General features: G+C 42.8%; 1 protein-coding gene across 9 annotated transcripts in view; it reads right to left on the minus strand.

The window, feature by feature from the left end:
* WDPCP (WD repeat containing planar cell polarity effector) overlaps positions 1 to 20,828 on the minus strand; it is a 145,667-nt gene that overhangs the window by 12,602 nt on the left and 112,237 nt on the right. For 6 of the 9 annotated variants that reach the window (XM_426108.8, XM_040698592.2, XM_040698590.2 and 3 more), the window contains one exon: positions 20,647 to 20,749. In XM_426108.8, the coding sequence (XP_426108.6) occupies positions 20,647 to 20,749 (103 nt within the window). Of the gene's footprint in view, positions 1 to 2,207; positions 13,266 to 15,174; positions 15,315 to 16,876; positions 19,789 to 20,646; positions 20,750 to 20,828 lie in introns of those variants that run through there. The other 3 variants (XR_005859074.2, XM_015278097.4, XM_025148968.3) reach the window with 3 other exon arrangements.

The following is a 20,828-nucleotide window of genomic DNA, read 5'->3' on the forward strand; positions in this document are numbered from 1 at the left end:
ATGCTACCCAGATATCATTAGTGTCTGCAATGTGTGGGAGGGTGACGTGAGGCAGCTGACTGGGCTTTCTCAAGTATCCCATCTTCTTGGAGCTGCCCTTTCCCAAGGAGGGAATAATGTAGAGAATCGCTGCCAGCAGCCAACTCGGTCAGGGGCCACACCTCCAAGCACGCACACAACACGACGATAAATAAATAATAGACTTGCCTTGAATAATAAACCAGCTTTGGTGCATTTTTTCCTTTATCTTGAATAAAAAATACAGAGAGGAAAAAAAGAAAAAAAAAAAGAAAAGGAGGGAAGAAACATGAGCAACGCTCTATGTCTAGGAAGCTCTAGGGCAAGTGAAGTGGGTTCCTCTGAAGGTCTCTTCTTGAAGCCTGTGCAGTGAGCAGCCATGGGAAGAAGGGAAACAATGCCAGCAACCTAAAAGGCATAGGAGAAGCTGCTTTTGGTGTGTGTGAAGAGCTCTGGGAAGGGGTTTATACAGCATTCCTGCTGCTGTATGCTCAGACAAAATCCAGAAGTGCTCTCGCAGGATGGGTGTTGATATCCTTTGCTTGGGTATATGGTTCTCACTGCCACATTCTGCCTGTTCATTAGGTTCTTGCAAACATCAAACGCTCTGGCTTTCTAAATGTTAAGGATAAACCACACCAGGTGAGTCAAACTGGTGTCACTCATCTATTTTTTCATTTCTTTTCACCAATGTCTGATTTCCACAGCTTCCCATTACTCCAAGGAGCAGTGGCATTTTGGAACATAAAAGCCTGAGAAATCCCAGGAGAGGAGAGTTTACTGAGAACCAAAATAAGATTTGGTCAGCTTCGACCTCTTCCCATCGTCGCGTTGCCTCACATGTTCCCTGCTCAGGACCCTGGTTGGGGATGAGAGCAGCTCTCACCTATGGGGAATATAAATGGATTTCTTTGCTTTTTCATATCTCAATTCAATAGCTGAGACTGAACTCAGGCTGCTAACACTGAGCCTGTCCTGTCTGGGTGTACAGCTGCAGTGTTGCAGCGTAGCGTGACACTAGGTATGATCAGATGCCACACGTGGTTCAGAGCCACAAAACCTGATGTGAGCGCCCTACTGTAAAGGCATACATGTTTTTGTTGTGGGACACTGGCCCATTTTCCCTGGGAGAAGGGGATTTGAATCCAAATTTGAACTTTGTAATCTTGAGAGTTGGTATCTCGGGTCATCAGTAAACTCATTTATCAGATGCAATAATACAAATTAAATCATGCTAGAAATATTTATCTACTAAATCCCAGTTGTCACAAACAGTGTTAGGATAATGTTGTACCCACACAACTGTACAATGTGTATTCTATATTTCCTCAATTTGCTGATGGCTGCTCTTAAGCCACCTACAGCACCGGGCAGAAAGAGCCCAGCATATTTCTTCGGAAGACCCCTGAAAGTTCTCCTATGCCTTATGGAGCAGGATGCACTCCGAACACAACACGCAGGTTCTGAGACTCAGCCCTCCCTGCATCGCTATTTAACTGTGTTTATCCTCCGTTGGATCAGTGTCTGCAAATCAGAAGCTGTTTCCATTCTCCAGCCTCCTCCACTGGGCTTTCAGGAATAAAATAATAATAATAAAAAAAAACATCTGAAAGCGTGCAATCACACAGCAAAACGAAAACCTTCTTTGAATATTGTTTGCAAACCCGACAGCTCTACTTAACAGAAGCCATTACATTATTTACAAAGTAGCAGCTGCTCTTGTAAAAATCCAGCCTTTTTGGCATGAGAAATAAACTAGTTGATAAGTGAATGATAAGCCATTTGACTTCTCCGTTGTGTGCTCGGCATGGTATGCAGAGCCAATTCTGTACAATCTGATGTTTACAGAGCAATCCTAATGCACGACCTCCTTAGGCAACGGGGACACAAGGAGCCTTTAAAACGCTGAAGCAAGCATTTAATCCGAACTCTTCATGCTGATCTTTGAAAAATTCAATAAGTTCAAAAAATGTAACTCCTGCTAAAGATAAAATATCAGGTTTTTGCTTCAGGAGTTGCAAATGTATCCCAGTGAACTCCCAGTGAACCACGCAGACTTCAGGCATGCCGCTCCTCTTGGTAAAGAATGAAGAATATTGTAGCATTGTTTTGGAAAGAAACAAATCAAAGGTCCAAAGGAATACAGATGGTTAGGTAGAGGGAGTGCTGTAAACACCGCAGAAACAACCTCAGCAATCACACCTTTTTATTGAGGCAGTTCAACAAAATTCCCTTTTTACTTCAGCAGCTACTTCCACGTTAATATATACCCATCTCCAGGTACTATGTGAGCTATTCTCTGTTATTATCATTTTGACATGCTGAAGTTGATCTCTCATGCTGAGTTAGACTTTTTAAGAGAAATAAGTGCAGCAGGAGGTGTCACCCAATCTATGTGGAGCCAGTACCTTTCTACAGCCAATAGGTTACCTCTCCACATACCAAATCGGAGGGAATGTCACTACTGACGGGAGCATGGGCAGCTCTCTCTCTTCTGGGAACAACTGTTTTCCCAACATCGTCTTTCTAAATTAAACAGAGCCCATTAAAGTCATTTAGTTTCCTGCAGGGAAACCACTTCGGAGCAGCCAGCTTTGTTGAGGAGCGCTGGGAATACAAACTCTGCTTCTTCTGCTCTGGTTTTCTAGGGCTTCTTATTTCAGATTACATTATTTTGTTAATTCCCAGAGCTGCCATGCCTTCCTTCATTTGACAAACATTACTTGTTGAAATACTGTTTTTACAGTACTTTCAGAACTTATTGAGAACAGCTGTTGCTGCCGAGAGCTGGAAAAGGCACATTCAACCAAAATATCTCCCATTTGTGTTGTAATTTAACAATTTGATAGTTAAGAAGATAAGGCACTTCAATCACTACTAAGTAGCAGCAACTCTTAGCGCGAGCACAGCATATCATTATTTCACTGATTGGACATCAGGCATATTAGCAGCAGCAGAACGGCTTCGGTGGGTGTGCCAGGAAGAAGAATAATGGAAATAAAAGTGATGTGATACTAGTAAAGAAGCACAAACAACCCTTTTTTGAGTAGCGTGGACAGACTATGGCACTTAGCAGCCTTCTGTAGCTTGCAGTGAAACCTGGCTTCAAGCTTGCTTTGCATGGAAATGCCAAGTCCTCACCAGCTCCGGCAGAGATTTCAATCTTGACTACTCATTTGCTCTGCTAGAATTATACACAAGATTAAGCTAACCACTATATAAGCTGAACAGCTCGTTTTATATCTCCCTGGAGCCTAGGTAATCAGGTTCCTCAGAAATGATGCTAGCAGTGCCAATACTACTTAATTTAAAGAAAAAGGTGTGTCTTACGGGAACGATCCAGACGTGGTAGCACCGAGCTGTGATGGGTCGCCAGCGGAAAACCTGAACAGCCAAGGATTTGCTTTGACTCCAGGCCCTCTCCACCCAAAGGCTTGACTGGTGTCCCAGCAATGGAGAGCTCGTGTCTCCAGATGTTATCAGGTTGCCCAAACTGTGTGAAGTTTGCCTATAATCTTGGCAGCAGGGAGCAGTTCTCCTCTCGGCTGCCAGTGTATGAGAAGGAGCCACAGTGCTGAGGAGGAACCGGAGTGCCAGGGCTCAGCCCGGCCGCCCAGGGCTCCTTGTGTTGAGCAATTAGAGCAGGCGCAGGAGGGAGGATGCTCCAGGTGACTAGGCATTTTCTTTGTTTGGTAAGTGGTACTTCAGACCTTTTTGTATCCTATTTTACGCTACTACCTAGTTCCAGAGGAAGGCTGTGCTAGTGAGCACAGACGTTCCCACTGTTTGGGTGCATGCTCTGGAGCATCTCAGCAAAAGCACTCCAGCAAGACCTGATCTTTCTTCCATGGTGCTCCAGAGATGCCACAAAGGCCCAACGGCCTCCAGCACTGCAAAGCCCAGCCCAGAGCATGCTGAGCAAGTGCTGCTGAGCAGCGTGTTCCTCTCCTGCTGGTTCTGACACTGCATGCTCGGCACACCCTCTGCCTGGCACCTCCAGCTCAGGGACCCAGCTGCTAACTGCCAGCTCCTGCCCTGCAGGCAGAGAGCAAAGAGAGGATGCACCAGTCAGGGGAGAGGAAAACCATTTCGGGGGGTTAATTGAGACAGAGAGACATCTGCAAGCACAAGATGCAGGATGGAAGCCTGCAAACAAACGCTGCCAGCTGGAAGTTGGCCAAACTGATAAAGGGGAAAAGAAATTGAGGGTTAAATGTTTTGAATGCTGAAGGCTTGGAATTCAAAGCGGAGCTCTAGGAACCTCCGAGTCACCACATCCATACAAAGAGGCTTCAGGCAGACACAAGCCTTCTGCAGGACAGCTTTATCATCCCGCACAGAGCTTCTAAAATGGCTTGGATGAATGGTTGAGGGATATCTCATAGTAGCTGGGAGCGCTTGTGCAAAGGAAGATGATGCCCAAGGGTGAGCTACTGTGGAGGGCAAGAGCTGCTTTCCAAGGAGAATGGGAAGGGAACGGCATCTACCCACATGAGGCTGGAAGTATGACGTAGCTGTGGATGTTTTCCCTTTGCTTGGCAGAAAAAAAATTGTTCCCCTAGACAGGAGGGAAGGGAAGCTGGAGCATCAGCTCCAGCACCTGACAGTAATCCTGTTTTCACCAGGTCTATACAGACTGAGGGATTGCAACCAGTACCATCCCCTAGGTGCTATTCAACCAGATCACCTGGGTATTCATACAGGCTTTTTTCAGTCAGCTGAGGTCAGAGCCCTTTACAGCAGAGGCTGCACCATCAGCCCATCCCACAGCAGGTACAAGAGCAGCGTAAGGACAGCAAGGCATGACCATGGCACACTACAGCTCCTGGTGCAGGAATATATTTGCAGGTGGAAATGTCTTAGTTGTACTTAGGTGTATTATCAAAACTTTTGAAGCAGGTGCATGACTTTGCCATAGCGCTGGAGCAAGGCTAGAGTTCAAGAGTTAGCTAATTGTATCTCTCAAAAAGGAATTGCCTCAGACCAGTTAATTTGTCAAGATAACGAATTGCAGCAATTCTCCTCTGTTGGAGCTGGGCCACTAACACTGATCTGAACTGTATTTAAACTCTTGATGACAGAGACTGAAAGAGATATTGCAATACTGGAGGTACAGGTTCCTAAAGCAAAACTGCATGTACAGCTGGTGCTGAGAGGCAGCGAGGGCATGCAAGTACACATCCTGCGTATCCCTGAGATATGAAGAAATTCCTCGGGGCACTGACTCTGGTGCCTGGGCAGGCAGAGTTCATCTTGAATCTTTGGGAGTGATTGAGGTCCAAAGAGGATAACGTAGTACCCATGGAGTCATTTTTGCAATAGGAGATAACTTGAGCAGAATTTTTAACTCCCCCAAAAAAGAAACAAACCCCAGAGTACTGATTTGAAGTTATTGCCACAGCTTTCTGGTAGCTGCAACAAGACCCTCTGTGGGCCTGATGCTGTGATTCCCATGGTGCTGTATTCTGGCACAACCCAGGTCACTCCTGCATTTTCTTTCCTCTTTTCCTTTTTTCCCTTTTTCCTTTTTCCTCTCCTCTTCTTTCCTTTTTCTTTTCCTTTTCCCTTTCCCTTTCCTTTTTCCTCTCTTTTCTTCTCTTTTCTTTTTTTTTTCCTACTCTTTGTCTTTCTTTTTCCTTTTCCATTTTCCTTTTTTTGTTTCCATTTTTCCCTTTCCTTCCCTTCCCTTTCCTTTTTCCTTTCCTTTCCTTCAATAAAGACAAACAAGTTTGGATCAGAGGAAAAGAAGAAAACCTATAAGGACTATCACTAAAAGCATGGTCTCAGCCCACTCCTTGAAGTGAAGCAGATGGTGTCAGGCCAAATGAAACGATGTGCGCTCTTATGCCATAAGAGAAACACGGAAACAGAATAAATCCTGTAAATTGATTTGTGGGAACTGAAAGGATTTGGGAGTAAGCAACACTGTCCTTGGGAGGATGCTCTGGGAATGATTAAGCTTTTCCCTGGGCATCTCTGGGGTGCTCCTCCAATGACACCAGGACAAAGCCTCTCTGCTAATGGCATCTCCTATGAGTGAAGTGGGACACATCAAAGCCTCTGCCACTTGAGTTTTCTGCTGTTAGAAACAAGCAAGGATATTTTCAGGAATGATTTCATGCTGTTAGGTAAAATCAGAAATAATACCAGGTGAGGACAGAGAGGTGTGCAAGACCTTAGACAAGGACACTGCCTCTTGCCTGGCATTGGCACATCCCCTTTGAGAAAAGGTTGTGCTGACAACAAACTTGGTTGTTGATGAATATGCAACTGCGTCCCTGCCTTATAATGTAGCAGTGTGAGGCATCAGCCAGGCAGTCCACTTCAGAACAAGCCGGCAGAATGATCTATAGACAAATAACTTTCTCACGTTATTTAGAATAATCATTCCCTACCCGTAAGTCCACTTAATTCAGAAACTTGGCTTTTATTTTGGATTAGATGCATCCACGGGCAAAGTTCTTTCAAAATAGTTAAACTGGTCATAGTCGTATGTAAACAAGCCTTTATAAATTGGTGGGGATGGTAAAGAACTCTGAGGGCATGGTCTCATACTTCTTACCCAACCTGCAGGCACCTACGTAGATCTACCTTCCATGGGGCTCATCCAGAGCTTACATGGAGCTGGGTTCAGTTCAAACAACACTGTCAAATTTATGGAGAAGAAATGGGCTTTTGAAAACTGTCTTCCGCTGTTGTCCTCTCAAGTGCCAAAGCTCGTGTTGTCCTCACCTCTAAATGCCATGGTCAAGTGGTAGCCTTGGATGTGATTGGTCTTGGGAGGGCTCGTAGCACATAGAGTTGATCCAAGACTGGCGATGAAGTGCATGCAGCGTCTGCTAAGACAGGGAAGAGTCTTGTAAAGGGCCACTTCACATTGCTTGAGGCTGGTTTCTTGCCTTCAGCTGCAGCAGCAATGTCTCACTGAGTGCAGATTGCAGAGAGAGGCTTAAACTTCATGGTAGAAAATGAGGGAAAGAAGATATCTTTGCAGCACGGGTTGTCTTGTGCAATATATGCTGATTGGTTTTTCCTCCCAAGACTTTTCTGCAGCTGAAGTCTCCGAGGAAAGGAACTGGCCCTCTCAGACCAGAGATCTGGGCTTTGGCTGCTCTGCCTGAATGCACAGTGGCCAATGCAGCGATGTGGGATACACACGGTGACTGAGATCGGCACCCCTAGTTCCTGTTTCATCCAGTGCCAGCGTGATGTGACCCACACACCCACCACGGTAGGGACTGACCTTGTTTTCTTGGGGAATCTGGTGTAAAAGTGGATATAACAACGCTCTTTACACTTACCTCACAGGATGTTGTGAAGCTTAATTAAATGTGCGCAAAAGCATTTTGAGATCCTTAGATGAAAGGTATTTTTATAAATGCAAATTATAATAATTACTGCTAGTAACCACCACCAACTACAGAAACAATTAATTCAGGTTGCCACAGGCCATCACAACAACGTGTGCAAAGAGGCATCGGCTATTTAATGACATATATGTTGCGTGAGAACTAAAAGCCTTAAAATGCTGTAAACAAAGAGGAAAAAGCTAGGTACTCAGGCTAGGTGCTCGGGGCTTGCCCATGTGCAGCTAGCAGAGGTTTCCATTGCTGCTTCCATCACCCTGTGGCTTCCTCCCAAGGGGAAGTGCATCAGTGGTGATAAAGTTCAGACCGAATGATTTTTATGGTTAATGTTGTAAAGAAGGAGTGCAAATAAGTTGGCAGGCAGAAAATCAGGAAATATGTCAAGATAGCTCGGTATTTTTTGGGTGAGCTCTCCCGCTGGCCCCCAGGCCCTGCCCACTTACAGCATTGCAGAATAGGCTTTGGCTAGGGGCTATTATCCAGCTGACTTTCCAAGGGCGAAAACAAAAGCCAAGCAATCAAGATGTGTCTGGCCAAATACTTGAAGGCCCAGTGCACACATTTAGCTGACAACTGACTGAAATCTGAACCATTTTGCTCAGCCTTTCTTGTTGCTTCAAAACTGATTTGGGCTTAAATAGCTCAAACCTACAGGTGTTTAAATTCTCTCCCTTGTCAGTAGAACAGCCTCATCAGACATGGTCTGAGGATGTGGTCAGACTGGAAGAGATATCCAAAGACCCCACAGGTGAATCCCAAAGAGCAGGCGAGCCCACCTGGGCCCCTCAGGCTTATTTCATTGCTCTCCTCTAAAGACGAAAATTCAGAAGAGTGGTAGTTACTGAGCATCCAACTTACCAAAGCAATTAGCCTAAATGCACTGCAGCTAGAAATTTAAGCAATGCACTGAATTTAATTTGAGAATTCATGGTCATAAGACTGAAACCTTTAACATTTAACCTAGCAGCAAATTAAATCAGCTTTCTGATCAAGTGAAACATTCCATGCTATTGAAGTTTGAAAGTGTGAAGCATACACTTATTAAAAGGAGATTTTTTCTTTTGCTTTTAATGAAGAAAAAGTTGGGACTGGTTGGTTCCCTAATCCAAATAACAGAAAAATGGGAATACCATCTGTAAACAAAACAATAATTACAAATCAGCAGTGCTTGCTGGCTTCTGCCAGACAAATGTGCTCACGCACAGTCATTGGGGCTCATGGAAAAGAAGTGGCTTATGCTGGAAGGCTGTGTAGAGTAAACTTATTCTGATACCAACAAGCTGATTACCACGTAACATGTATCAAAATTAAAAATGCTTGCATGTTGGGTTTTTTTCAGTCCATTTAAAAACATTGACTTCCCACTTCTGTTGTTGTTGTTGTGCTTTAAGAATTACGATACAAAGTCTTGAATTTCCTGGGTAAGTTCCCATAAGATGAGTGCCAAGTTTTGTCAGGTTTGTGTATGTGCCTATCCACATAGGAAACGTGGGGGTTGGACTCGATGATCTCCAGAGGTCCCTTCCAACCCCTATGATTCTATGACGCTACAAAACCAGTCGTGCTGATGAGATGAATTCAAAACTGGCCACATGTTTGGTGCTGGTGTGTTCTTTTAAACCTCTCTGGTGCCAAAAGTGTGTATGTGTGAGTTGTGTGCATGCATACAGACACATACACACGCACACAACATACATTCTGACATCCTGCTACTAAGCTCTCTTAATGACACTTATACAGTGCTCTGTTCGGTGTCTCTTGGCTAAATCCCACCTCATGAGATGAAACTTGGATGCGTTTTCTAAAAGCACCCGAAGGCACTGGGACATGAAAGCAGTTGGGGTATTAGAGCACGCCTTGTTGTAACCATCTCTGGTGCACCCTGACTGACACTCGACAATTTAGCAGCAAGGTGTGGCTAATGAAGGCACTGAAGCAGATATCAGGGCAGGTTCTCCCTGATAGGCATTTTGGGGCTGTCGCTCACCTGCCCTGCTCGCTGCACGGGCTTGCTGACACCTGGTTTGGGTGCCCAAAGGCCTTACAGACTGCCGTGGCCAGGTCGGCACAGAGGCTGCTGGCAGGGAGCTGGGTGGGTGGTGAGGCCAACAGAGGAAAAACCCCAAGAGAAAGATCCCGGTGTCTGCCCCCGGCCCTGTTTCATTCCCTCCCTCACTCTTCTTCTCATTTAAGGGCACGACAGGAGTTTGGAGATAAGATTCTGTCTCAGATGCTCACCTTTGTAGAAAAAGAAATAAATATTTTCTTTAAGAGGAGGTAATTAACCCAGCCTGCATTCTCTGATATCTGTTGAATACAGTGTTGCTCCTCTCATCACTTAAAGTGCATTTTGTATCCACAGAAAGCAATTGAGTTTCAATAGGGAAAGTTTGCCCTTGCAAAGAATCTTTCCACATTCCTGCATTACCAGAGAAATCCTTTCCTTCCCCTATATGCCAGCATCAGCCTTGCCCACACCCCACATCTCCCACAGGTGTTTGCTGCCCGCTTGCCTGCTGCCTGTCCTACCCCCGCTGCCTCTGTCCTGCTCTAGGGCGCAAATCACTGGAGCATTGGAGGCAGCTTTCTAGGCAAGATGAGGAGCATAAGGAATGGGAGAAGAACATCATCATGACAACAAAGTTAAGCAATGCACACAATCCCTTCTACCTCTGAGGAGGCAAGAGGAAGGCAAAGCTGTCCCCAAAGGGTTTTCTTGCACAACAGATTCTCTGATCCCTGGCAGAGCCAATGTGAGTTAGCCACTGTGCTGCCCTGACCCAAATCCCATCAAAGTCAACAGTGGGAACACTCCTGGCTTCAAAAATAAGGGGGGAAATGTCTCCCTACAAGCACTTGGGATATTCTCAACACCAGAGGGATCAGGAGAATATTTCCGAGAATCATTTTCTTCAGACACAGACAATTTTTCTTTTTTTTCTTTCTTTTTTTGGCCAAAACTGAACTTTATTTCCTGTCTGTACTGAGTTTAAAAGCTCCCATCTAAACAAAAATTGTTTGCTACCTTTGTCAGCTCATCTTGGGAAGCATTCCAAACTTGGAAACAGACCCCTTTACGTGTACCACATTTTTACTCTTCCTTTACTTTGCATACCACCCATCCACTGAAATAATGGCTCATTTTGAGTGAAAAAAAAAAAACATCGTTTTAAAACTATTTTTTAAGCTTTTCGATCCTTTCCTTCTGAATGAACGGAATTCCTCGCTATTTTTCCAACCCAGTATTTTATCCAACCTCAGCAGGCATCACCTTACGGAAACACTTTGTGCATGGGCAGAGCTGTTTACCTCCTACAGACTGCAAATTACCAATAGCGGCGAGTGTTCCTTTGGCCCCAGCACGGCGTGTTGGGGCGGTGTGTGCAGAAACTCTTCCCGTGCTTTGGTAAATATCGCACCTCTCTGAGAACCACAGCACCGGGAGCCCCGAGACGCACGGAATGAAACGCAAACAGACTTATCTGCTAGTAAATAGCTTCCATCAGGCGGTGGAAAAACCTGAGATAAGGTGTTGCTGGCTCTGCTCTCCCTTCCCCTTCCTCTTGGTTGGATGTTGCGTTTTCCCCGATCCCGAACAGAGAAGTTGAGGACAGAGTGGCTTGCCCGCCCCTAGAAAAGCCTTTGTGCATCATGGTTGTTGTCACACTGACACCTAACGGCAGATAGCAACAAGAGTATTAAGGCTGATTTTCCCAGCGGCGCGTTGTAAAAATTCCTCCAAATCACAGAAAATAAGTGAGCTTAGAAAACGGACTCGGCCTGGCTGTGCTCCCACCTCCGGGAGGGCACTGCCGGAAAGGTGATGGGAAGAAGCCAGGGCCGCGGTGCGGGATGCTGTGGGAAGGAGGGGTGTGCGTCACAGAGGGCTCCCCAGAGGGAAATGAAAGCACCAAGGGCTCAAATGAGCTGGCCAAAGTCACCCAGGAGGTTGGGGATGGACTGAGAGGACTGCCACCGGCCCGTCACTGACCTGCTGGGCTGTTCCTGGTCTTGTAAGTGAGCAACGCTGCTTTCAGACACGCAGAGGAATAGGCTGGGGCAGTGTAGTTGATCATAGTATGCGAAAATAAGGCACCGACTGAAGCTCATATTTCCTTCAGGAATTTTGGAAGATATCAGGAGTTTTCCAGGCGTGTCTTCCTATTAAAATTCTCATTAGTATTTTATTCCTGTGTTCAAAAGAGAGTGCTGTGGGCCCAATTCTTCCCAGCCATGCCTAAAAGGCAGCAGCAGCGCAGTCTTTCAGCACAGCCAACTGCATGAACATGGGCTCGCTCCATGTGAGCTTAATGTCTCCCCACCTGCAGGCAAAAAGCAAGGGCTCCCAGCAAGTGCCTCACGCACCCTATGTAGTAAATACACACATATATAAGTAGCAATTGTACCAATCATCTTCCATTTGGTTATTAAAAGTTTGTTTAGGTAGTCATGTCATGAAATATTGCAGGGAGATTGAGATGATGATTCAGTAGAAGTTCAGACTGGGTTCCACATCCCTCCTTCTGTGTGTTGCAGTCAGAGGGTGAGCTTAGGACAGGCTCGTGTCAAGGCAGTGATGGGAGGTGAAATAAAGTTATTCTGCAAGGGCTCTGGGATGGCCCCAGAATTTGCTCTTCCCCAGTGCACTTCAGGCATATAGGAGCATCTTCAGGGGGGCCATTTTCAGCAGTAAGAATATTAGCAAGGCCAATGCCCAAATTCAGCTGAGGTACGCAGATAACCACAGCATGATGTAGCAGAGGAAGGTAGGTTACATCCAGCAAAAGTATCAGGTAGCAGATTAATATGGGCAGGAGGAGGGAGGCTGTGGTGAGGACATGAGAACCAGGAGCCCAAATGCCATGGTTTGCAGCCAGGCCTGGGCTAGGAGGGTAGGAGGCAGAAATCAAGCTCTTTGCTTAATCATAAAGATGATAAGGTGGGACACTTACCATGTACCCATGGTAAATAAGTAATTATAATGATCATCATACATGCTTAAGCTGTTATTAATACTATCTTTTCATCTTATTATAATATTTTGCCATTTCATAATATCAACAATGCAGAGATAACCAACGTTGCCTCATTATCTGTTTTTAAGAGTAAACTTTACAGTTTGAAATCTAGCACAAAGATACCATTCATGCATGAGTTTGGGAGCTGCAGCAGTCTCGCAGCACTGAGATTTTAAGAAGTTTCAGTGCCAACTAACCCACAGGAAGAGTATTTAAAGAAACTGTATTTCAAATAGCTGAAATGAAATGCATTTGATGAGGTATGTTGAGGACAAAAGCCACTCATTCTGATGTACTCATTGCATGGTATTAAGCATTTTCCATCAGTTTTCCATCAATGTGTTTTCTCTAACAACCCACATTATTTCTTCTCTGGGGCAAGGTGGAAAGCAGCAATGGGTGCAAAGCTTTCTCTTGGACCCAGCTGAGCTCTTCCCCATGGCTTTCTCCAAAGCAGAACACCAACAAACAGGCTTTTATCGGGGCATTTGGTTTTGATAGGCTGAAAGCATTCAACAAGAGCTAAGATCAGGTCATCAAACACCTTTGGTTTTGATAAGGGAGTTTTCTGGAGATAAACTTTCAAGCAGTCCCCTGAGCAGCCTTTGGAGGAAAACAGTTCCAACCTTCAACTTTGCCAGCAGCAATTCCATGGCATCCCCAGCCTGCAGTGCGGCAGGGGGTGTAGTGAAAGAGGATGTAATAAATAAATTGTCCTCCAGTGTTTCTGTTTATTTGTTTGATCAGAGAGCAGATGTGCGAAGAGTCTCCTATTGACAAGCATTGTTCCTTCCAAACTCATATCTACAGCTCTCCCCTGGTGTTGACTATGCAGTATCTGATCTCCACTTCTTCAGCTCACCTGCATGGGGAATGTTTGGTGATAATTATTTGGTAGGCGAATATGAAAAGACCTCATGTTGAGATATTACAACCTAATGCTAAGTGGACGCCTTGCGTCAGACCACCATTATACCTCTTTTCCCATTCCTCTGCTGTCATGCCACCGATGTGATAAATTGCAGCCTGTCACATCACGTTATGTTACGCAGAACAAACAGGACAAAACACATACCAGCTGCCATGCAAATATGTGTTTGCCAACTCTTTTCGGTGCATAGAAATGCAACCAGCAAGTTCCCTATCAGAAACCTAGAGGCTTGAGGATGGCTCAAGGGTGTGTGAGACAAACATGCCTCTGACACACCGTGAACCTACAGATCCTTGCTCCCAGGCAGCTACAGCAATTATGAAAGCACCTCCTGCTGTGCTCATTTCTTCTTCTTTCCAAAAAAAAAAAAAAAAACCCAGCTGTGGCTGCTGATGTCACAAAGTAAAATGTAAACACATAACAATTAATCCAGCACTCATGTTCGGAGTTAGAGCTATTTTTATGACTGGACAGTTTTTGGCTAAGTATGTGTAAACATAACACCCACTTATGTACACACACACGTGCATACTACGAGATGTGTGAATATACATTATGTGGCTTCTAACTGCAGTCTTTCAGCCTACATGTGGGCCTTTTGAACCTAATGGGAGATTTACCAGGGGCTTTTTCACAGAGCTGTAGGCAAGACAGGAATCCAGTACATATGAATATTACACTATAATGATACAGTACAACTCATCTAGTTTGACCTACAGTGAATTACAGGCCATTAAATTTCATCCAGGTATCCTACACTGAGCCAGAAAAACTTGTGTTTGACTCATATATAAATTGTATTTGGTTAAAACCTATTTCCCAGAAAGGTATTCATTTACTCTCCATGCAAAGGCGCTTTCCATGCATCAATTGCTTTGATAGCTTGTTTCAACAGTTACTTTAACTACCTGTGCTTGTTATTTAAATCGACTTTGGTTTGCAGAGCCAGTATTGAGAACTCACTTTCCTAGTACCCCAAATGTCCCTTTTCCATTTTGAGTAGCTAGGAAGAAAAAAAAGGATGGATGTTGGAGAAGGCCTTCTTCAGGCATGACACACGTTACAGACATGAAGACATGTTTGCCATCAATCTGCCATTTCAACCATATCCTGAGATAATTTCCATATGCTTTTCCAAAGCTTGAGCCTTTTCAGATGTGATGACCATAAATAAGGAGCCTAACTCTACTTCTGGTACACTACAGCTTGGTTGAAAAACTCATCATACACATTGACACCTAAATACTTGAAATTTAATGAATGTTAAGAAAGCAGTAGGAAAAGAACCAACATCGATTGAATGATCTACCCATACATTTCACTTCAAAGTTTTCAAAATCACTTCCTGAAGTGGCTGATAATCCCAGTTTATTGAGGATTATATCTTCAGGACTGGCACATACAAATTTCCTCAGCCATTCATTCTCATGAAGGTGATGAAAGATGCCAGCAGAACTTAATGAAAAGAAGTTAGACTAAAAGGTTTTTGTTAATTTTCATGTATATGGCCATGTACGCATACAGAGCTTCATGGAGTGGAAGGCAACACTCCATATTGTCAGAGCAGGGAAGCAAAGAATACTGAATTTTGACTGGAACTGTGAAGTGCATAACACTGGGAAGGAAAGTGTAGCTCTCCACACAGAAATTTCAGCTGGGCATAGGCACGAATGCCTTGCTTTAAAAAAGTGTATCTTTTAATGACTTTAGACTTTTTACTTGTGATGCATCTCTACAAATACAATGTATTTCTGCCTTTATTTTAAATAGAGAACTATACAAATATACTATTTAAATTGCTAGTAATAACAGACAAATTAATGATTGCGCGTTCACTTACTTCTCTTTACTGCAATTCCATGCCATGGGCATCTCTTCAAGATCTTTTAAGCTGAATCATTCTTTGTCATTTAGCATCCTCACTCAAGGAATCTCACTGTGAATTGTTTTCACTTTTGCAAGTTACTTCTTGATATGTTGCTACAGAAAATAAGTTGCTTACTTGGTAATTAGCGTCATCTACTCTCTGTTGTTCACATGCACCAATTTTGCTGGAGGGATAAGCTAGAAATGTACTGAAATGATCTGTGACAAGAGACATACCTTGCAATAACTTAATATAAGTACAACAAGTACAAAATAGACAGGGACAGCTCCTTTCATTTTCCAGAACGTGGGAATACTGCAATTATTTTGATTATAAAATAGCCACGTACACAAAAATTTAACTCCCCCAAACTGTCTCTTTCAGTTACTTTGTTTTTTTCCACTCTGCTTTGACAGGGATAGGACTCAATGATCTCCAGATATCCCTTCTAACCCCTACGATTCTGTGATTCTGTGACTATACATCATTTAAAATGAAGGTAAAATCATGGTAATCCATGAGCTTTTGTTAAACATTTTTCACATTAAATGGGATATATTTTTTACTGCTGACAGATATTAAAAATATGGGACTTATTACAATTAAAACATTACAGAGAATATTGCCTTAATTTCAGGCATACAGTGGTGCAGTTCAAAATCAGGTTCTGCAGTGGGCAATGATATGTCACGATGAAGAAGGAAAAAAAATGCATGCTACAATTATTCTAACGCTTGACAGAAAACTATAAATCTCTTTCAAGTGAAGATACACAGATCTTTGTGTGGACCTCTGCAGCTAAGCAAACCAGCTAGCCTTTGATGTGCTTATAATTATTAGGGGCTGAGGATTATGTCTGTAGGCAAAGATGTCTAGCAATGGGAAGGTATAGATCAAAACTGACATCATGACACAAGCGAGTGAAGGGGTGACATGAAGTGGAGCCAAAAATAGTTTGGCATTACTATAGACCTTAACTAAAACAAATGAAACAAACTTAAACAGAAAGGAGCAGAGCTCAAGAAAACCGTAGCATCAGTTGGTGCCCCCCAAGTACTCCCAGATCACAGTTCATCTGTTGCGTATTGGGCAATACCTTTAAGCATGCCATCAACATGTTATGCAGTGAAATAAAACTCATGCCACGAAATAAAAGGTCAGGACTCTCTGTGTGAAATCTGATAGCAAGAGGAAAATGTGTGTGTCAAGTAAGAGTAGGAAATGAAGAAGGCTTTGTCATCAGTGTCAGAAAGAGTACATCAAAGAGTCATTATGATTAGAAGAGAAACAACTGTTAGTGACCACACTAATGCAGGGCCAGGGAAGGTGACAAAACCAAGCGGACAGTTCTACATGTTGTCTGAAATGCAAGGGGGTCATGTGGACACTTAGGAATAGGTGAAGATGTGAGTAAGACACAAGCAATTTGGAGGCAGCAGGATGTATGTGACACCAGATTGGTGAATCAGACAGACTGCACAAAGACTGTGGCATGTGCCACTAAGAACTATCAGAACATGCATGCCATTCAAGGTAAAATACCAAGAACTGAGAAGAAATCAACATTCTCTGCTTAAGGCTCAAGCTGGTGATGTTCCTTGCCGGTAAGGGGAAAGCTTTAGGGCCCCTACAGTTTGAATGTCATTTTATGAACAGTGTAGGAAATTAGACCTCAGCCTCTGTGAAAATTGGTAAGATATCCTATCTCACTATTACGATGCCTCTGTTAGAAATGCTACCTAAACTTCAGTGTTACTAATATTATGAATTTAATTTTAAGTAGAAATACAGGGCTTCCCAATTTGCCTCTGAACTATGCAGCATTCATCTATCTTGTCACAACATGAATCCCTTTTGGGTAAAAACTATTGATTTGAAGGTTGAAATCATCTTGCTAGGCCCTAATGTAATTTGTTGGAAGTTGGCCTTGGGAAACTTTCTGACACTGACTGCATATGCTCTTCATTGGATATTCATTGAGCAATGATGTCTGAAAGGCTGAGTTCTTCACCTCCGTGATCATTATTAGTTATGGCATTTCTTAACAGGCTGTGCCATGTCAGTTCTTTGTAGCCCAAGTTTTATGTTAGCAACCTACAGTTCATTGAGAAGATGCACTCTTCCAACACAGACAATATCATACCCAGTTACTTTGTCCAGGAGTGCACTTGGAAGGCTACACCCATAAACAAAATTATTAGTAAGCCTGTAAATACTGTCAACCTGGAAGAAAATCTTCTCTGCTTTAATACAGTGAAATGAAGTGCATACAATATTCAAGGCTAAATGAGAACTCCCTGACCTCATTAAGGAACTCGTAGGTCTGCTACAGAAATAATTCGATGGGAAAAGTTTGGCAGAGGTAACGACAACATCTACAGCCATTGGTCTGCTGATCAACTGGGAGAGAGGAAAGAGGAGACTGCTGGTGTATACTCAGAGGTGTACGGTACCATTACTTCAATCTGCTCATGCCTCAAGATGCATTTTCACAGGCTGTCAAACATATAATCTTATGAGAATAATTTTCTTCAGAAGATTTTAATCAGTTGAACAAAATATCTGATTTGCCAAAACCATAGGCAAGGAATAGCAGCAAGCTCACTTGACACTTCACCCTGCTCAACAGTATTCTCACGAAACTACAATGCTCTGAAGTTCTACAGGTGTTTCGACCACTTGAACCCAGCCATTCCTTGTTCTGATGGTGGCTTGTTGGAAACAGTGTATAGCAAATTATGATCTAGTGACAGGATAAGGACAGCTAAAATTCAGAAAACTCTGAAACAATAAATCTATTTTTAGCTTTATCTTGACACAAATCTTGATTTAATATATGTGAGGAATCCAGCAATGATTATAGATGACATTTATAAATTCAAGCTGAAACTGTATTGTCATTTTACATCATTTGTAAGGGTTTGAAACTTTTCCAAAAGTTTGAGTTTTAAGTATTTTATGTTTGAAGTAAGCCCTATAAACAGAAATGTTTTGATAAATTAAGTATATCTGGGCAATGAGAGCACTCTCAAGAGCTTGGGAACTGGCCAGGAGCACTAACTCAAGCAGAGGTGACCTGAGTTTTGGGGATGGGCTAGCTCAGGAAATATCACTAGATGCAGATGTTGGTTCACATCAGAACTGTTCAAGACAAAACACTGTACTGTACCACATACAGTGGTAGATACGAATATATGAATATATTCCCTAAGGTAGTGTTCAGCATAACTTGGGTCTCATTTGCTTAGCTTGCTGCCTTCTTCTAGGAGCCTCAAGTGGGCATTCAAGGAGTTTGGGGATTGACCTAAGAAGTATGACCATTGGTGACTAAGCAGCAGAAGGCCTCAGGGAGCAGGAACTCGATGAAGACTCAGCTTCGGAGATGGATAGGAGTCAGAGACTCGTTTGGAACTTATATGAAAGCTTCTGGTGCAGGCACGACTTTTGCTGCCCTTCACAAAAATATTAGATAAATGCAGTCATTTACACAGAAAAGCACTTCTTAGTCTTCTTGTGTTATGAGTGGGTTCACAAAACTCAATCTTCATGACACATTTTTTTTTTTTTCCCCTAACAACAGTTTCTGAGATAAAAACATTAAAAACCTTGGAATGAAGTATGGCAAAACAAAATCTGTGGCTGAAATTTCAGGTGTTTAAGGTGAGATCCAATCTGAATTGAAACGAACTCATGGGACACTCCTGTTTATTTTCATACAAAATGAATTGGATGCAAATTCATTACTGAATAGACTGAATCCCACTGACAGTTTGTCCCAGGGGCATTGAATTTACGAAGTATTTTAAGTCATCCTGATAGTTAATTATTCAGCAAATGAGAATACTTTAAAGAGTTTATCATATAAAAATGACTTTAATAATTTATGCTTATGGGGAATTCCAGGGCTGCTCTTGGGAAGGGGAACACTGTGTACCTGCACATTTGTAACTGAGCAGTAGTAATGTATGTATTACCTCTGATAGGCTGGTAAGACACTTGTGATCACCTCAGGTTTCTTTCCTATCCCTTTTTTTGTGTCAGTGTCTATAAGATGGTGAACTTCAAAACTGCCTACCTTCAGAAATCTATTAATAGTTTGCAGAGAATTAAATGAAGACAGATTAAGGCTTAATTTTTCTGGATTAAGTGCTTTTTTACATGACTAACATACTAAGAAAACAGATAACAATCAGAAACACCTCTTCAACATCTCAATTCTATGAGACAATTCTAGTGGTCAGAGAGCTTTGTACAAAGACAGAACTGGGATGCAAAAGTGACTCAGGTTTGAAAATGAAAAGTGTTCAGGATAGGCACTGCTTGATTTCTGCTCTCCTGGAGAGGTAAGGTAGTGACACTGCACTGCATAACCTTGCAGGTCAGCAACTTGTATCTGCGTACATAGAAACAGCCCCGCAAACTTACATACAGCCTCGCTGTACTTCCACACATTGGAAAGGCATTTGCTTATTTACTGGGTATAGGTGCACAGTTCTGAATTTTCGGTCCCAAAAATACCCCTATGTTGTTCAAAATCTCAAAGGTTTTCTGACTCCTTCTTCCAAGTGCCAATCATACTCTGTATTCCTGGCAAGAGGCAAGGACAGAAGTGGCTTTATCTAATATTCAAGGTGGGATAAGCAAATTAGCACTGTGCACAAATTACACAAACATCTTGTACCCATTTTTTCCCCCTCTGTCTACTTTCTCTCTGCTGGAGGTCAGCTTTCTAGACTTCTGTAGATACTTTCTGCTTCGACTGTGTTTTAGGCCTGAAGAATCAGAATAATCTACCTATTTGTATGCATTTCTTCATGATAATTCAAAGGAAACACGTGGAGAAAACAAATAAGTTATAACTTACCTTGTCTGAAAAGTTGTTTGTGTTTGAGCTGTTAGTCTAACATTGTGATTTTTGAATCAGCCCTCTTTACAAAACTGCAGGAACCCACTGAGTGCGAAGCAAACCCTTTACAACCAGGATCTAAGCCTTATGTTGTCATCAGTAAATGTTTCCTCTAAATGCTTCCAATGTAGTCATGACATGACTCCAGTTATTGGGATTGCACGTACAAGCAAACAGGTGAATGAGATTGCCATATCTGGCCTTTAATATTGGCACAAAAAGGATTTTTGGATTCAGGTCCTTACCTGAGGGGAACCTGAGTTCATTTCAAGCAGCCTGAACTTTTCTACATAGCCATACTATGCTAATCTTTTCTGTTCTGCAGCTCCTGCATTGACACAAACCTCACATGGGCACTGAAAGGTAAAGCTCTGTCATTTTTATAAGCTTCACTCTTCAGTTATGAATAAAAATACTGTCTCACTTTCAAATAAAACAGTACAATCGAACCACTAAGCCCCCATAAATATAACACAGTGTTGTACAGGACAAGTATTGATTACAACAAAAAGGGCTTTTTAAACACCATTAATTCTTACCAATTCCAGTGGTTATTGATTCTGCATCAATGTCATTAGCCTTTTTCTTTGCCACTTCAGCTAGTGCCAATTCACCCTTATCTAGAGCAAGGTAATGGATGTCCTTTGGAAATAAAAGAAAAATAAAAGATTAATCTAAAATGAATCTCATAGGCATAACAAAAGGGAATTTAAAAGAAAGA

Source organism: Gallus gallus, chromosome 3, assembly GCF_016699485.2.
Source record: "Gallus gallus isolate bGalGal1 chromosome 3, bGalGal1.mat.broiler.GRCg7b, whole genome shotgun sequence".
Classification (NCBI taxonomy): Eukaryota; Metazoa; Chordata; class Aves; order Galliformes; family Phasianidae; genus Gallus; species Gallus gallus.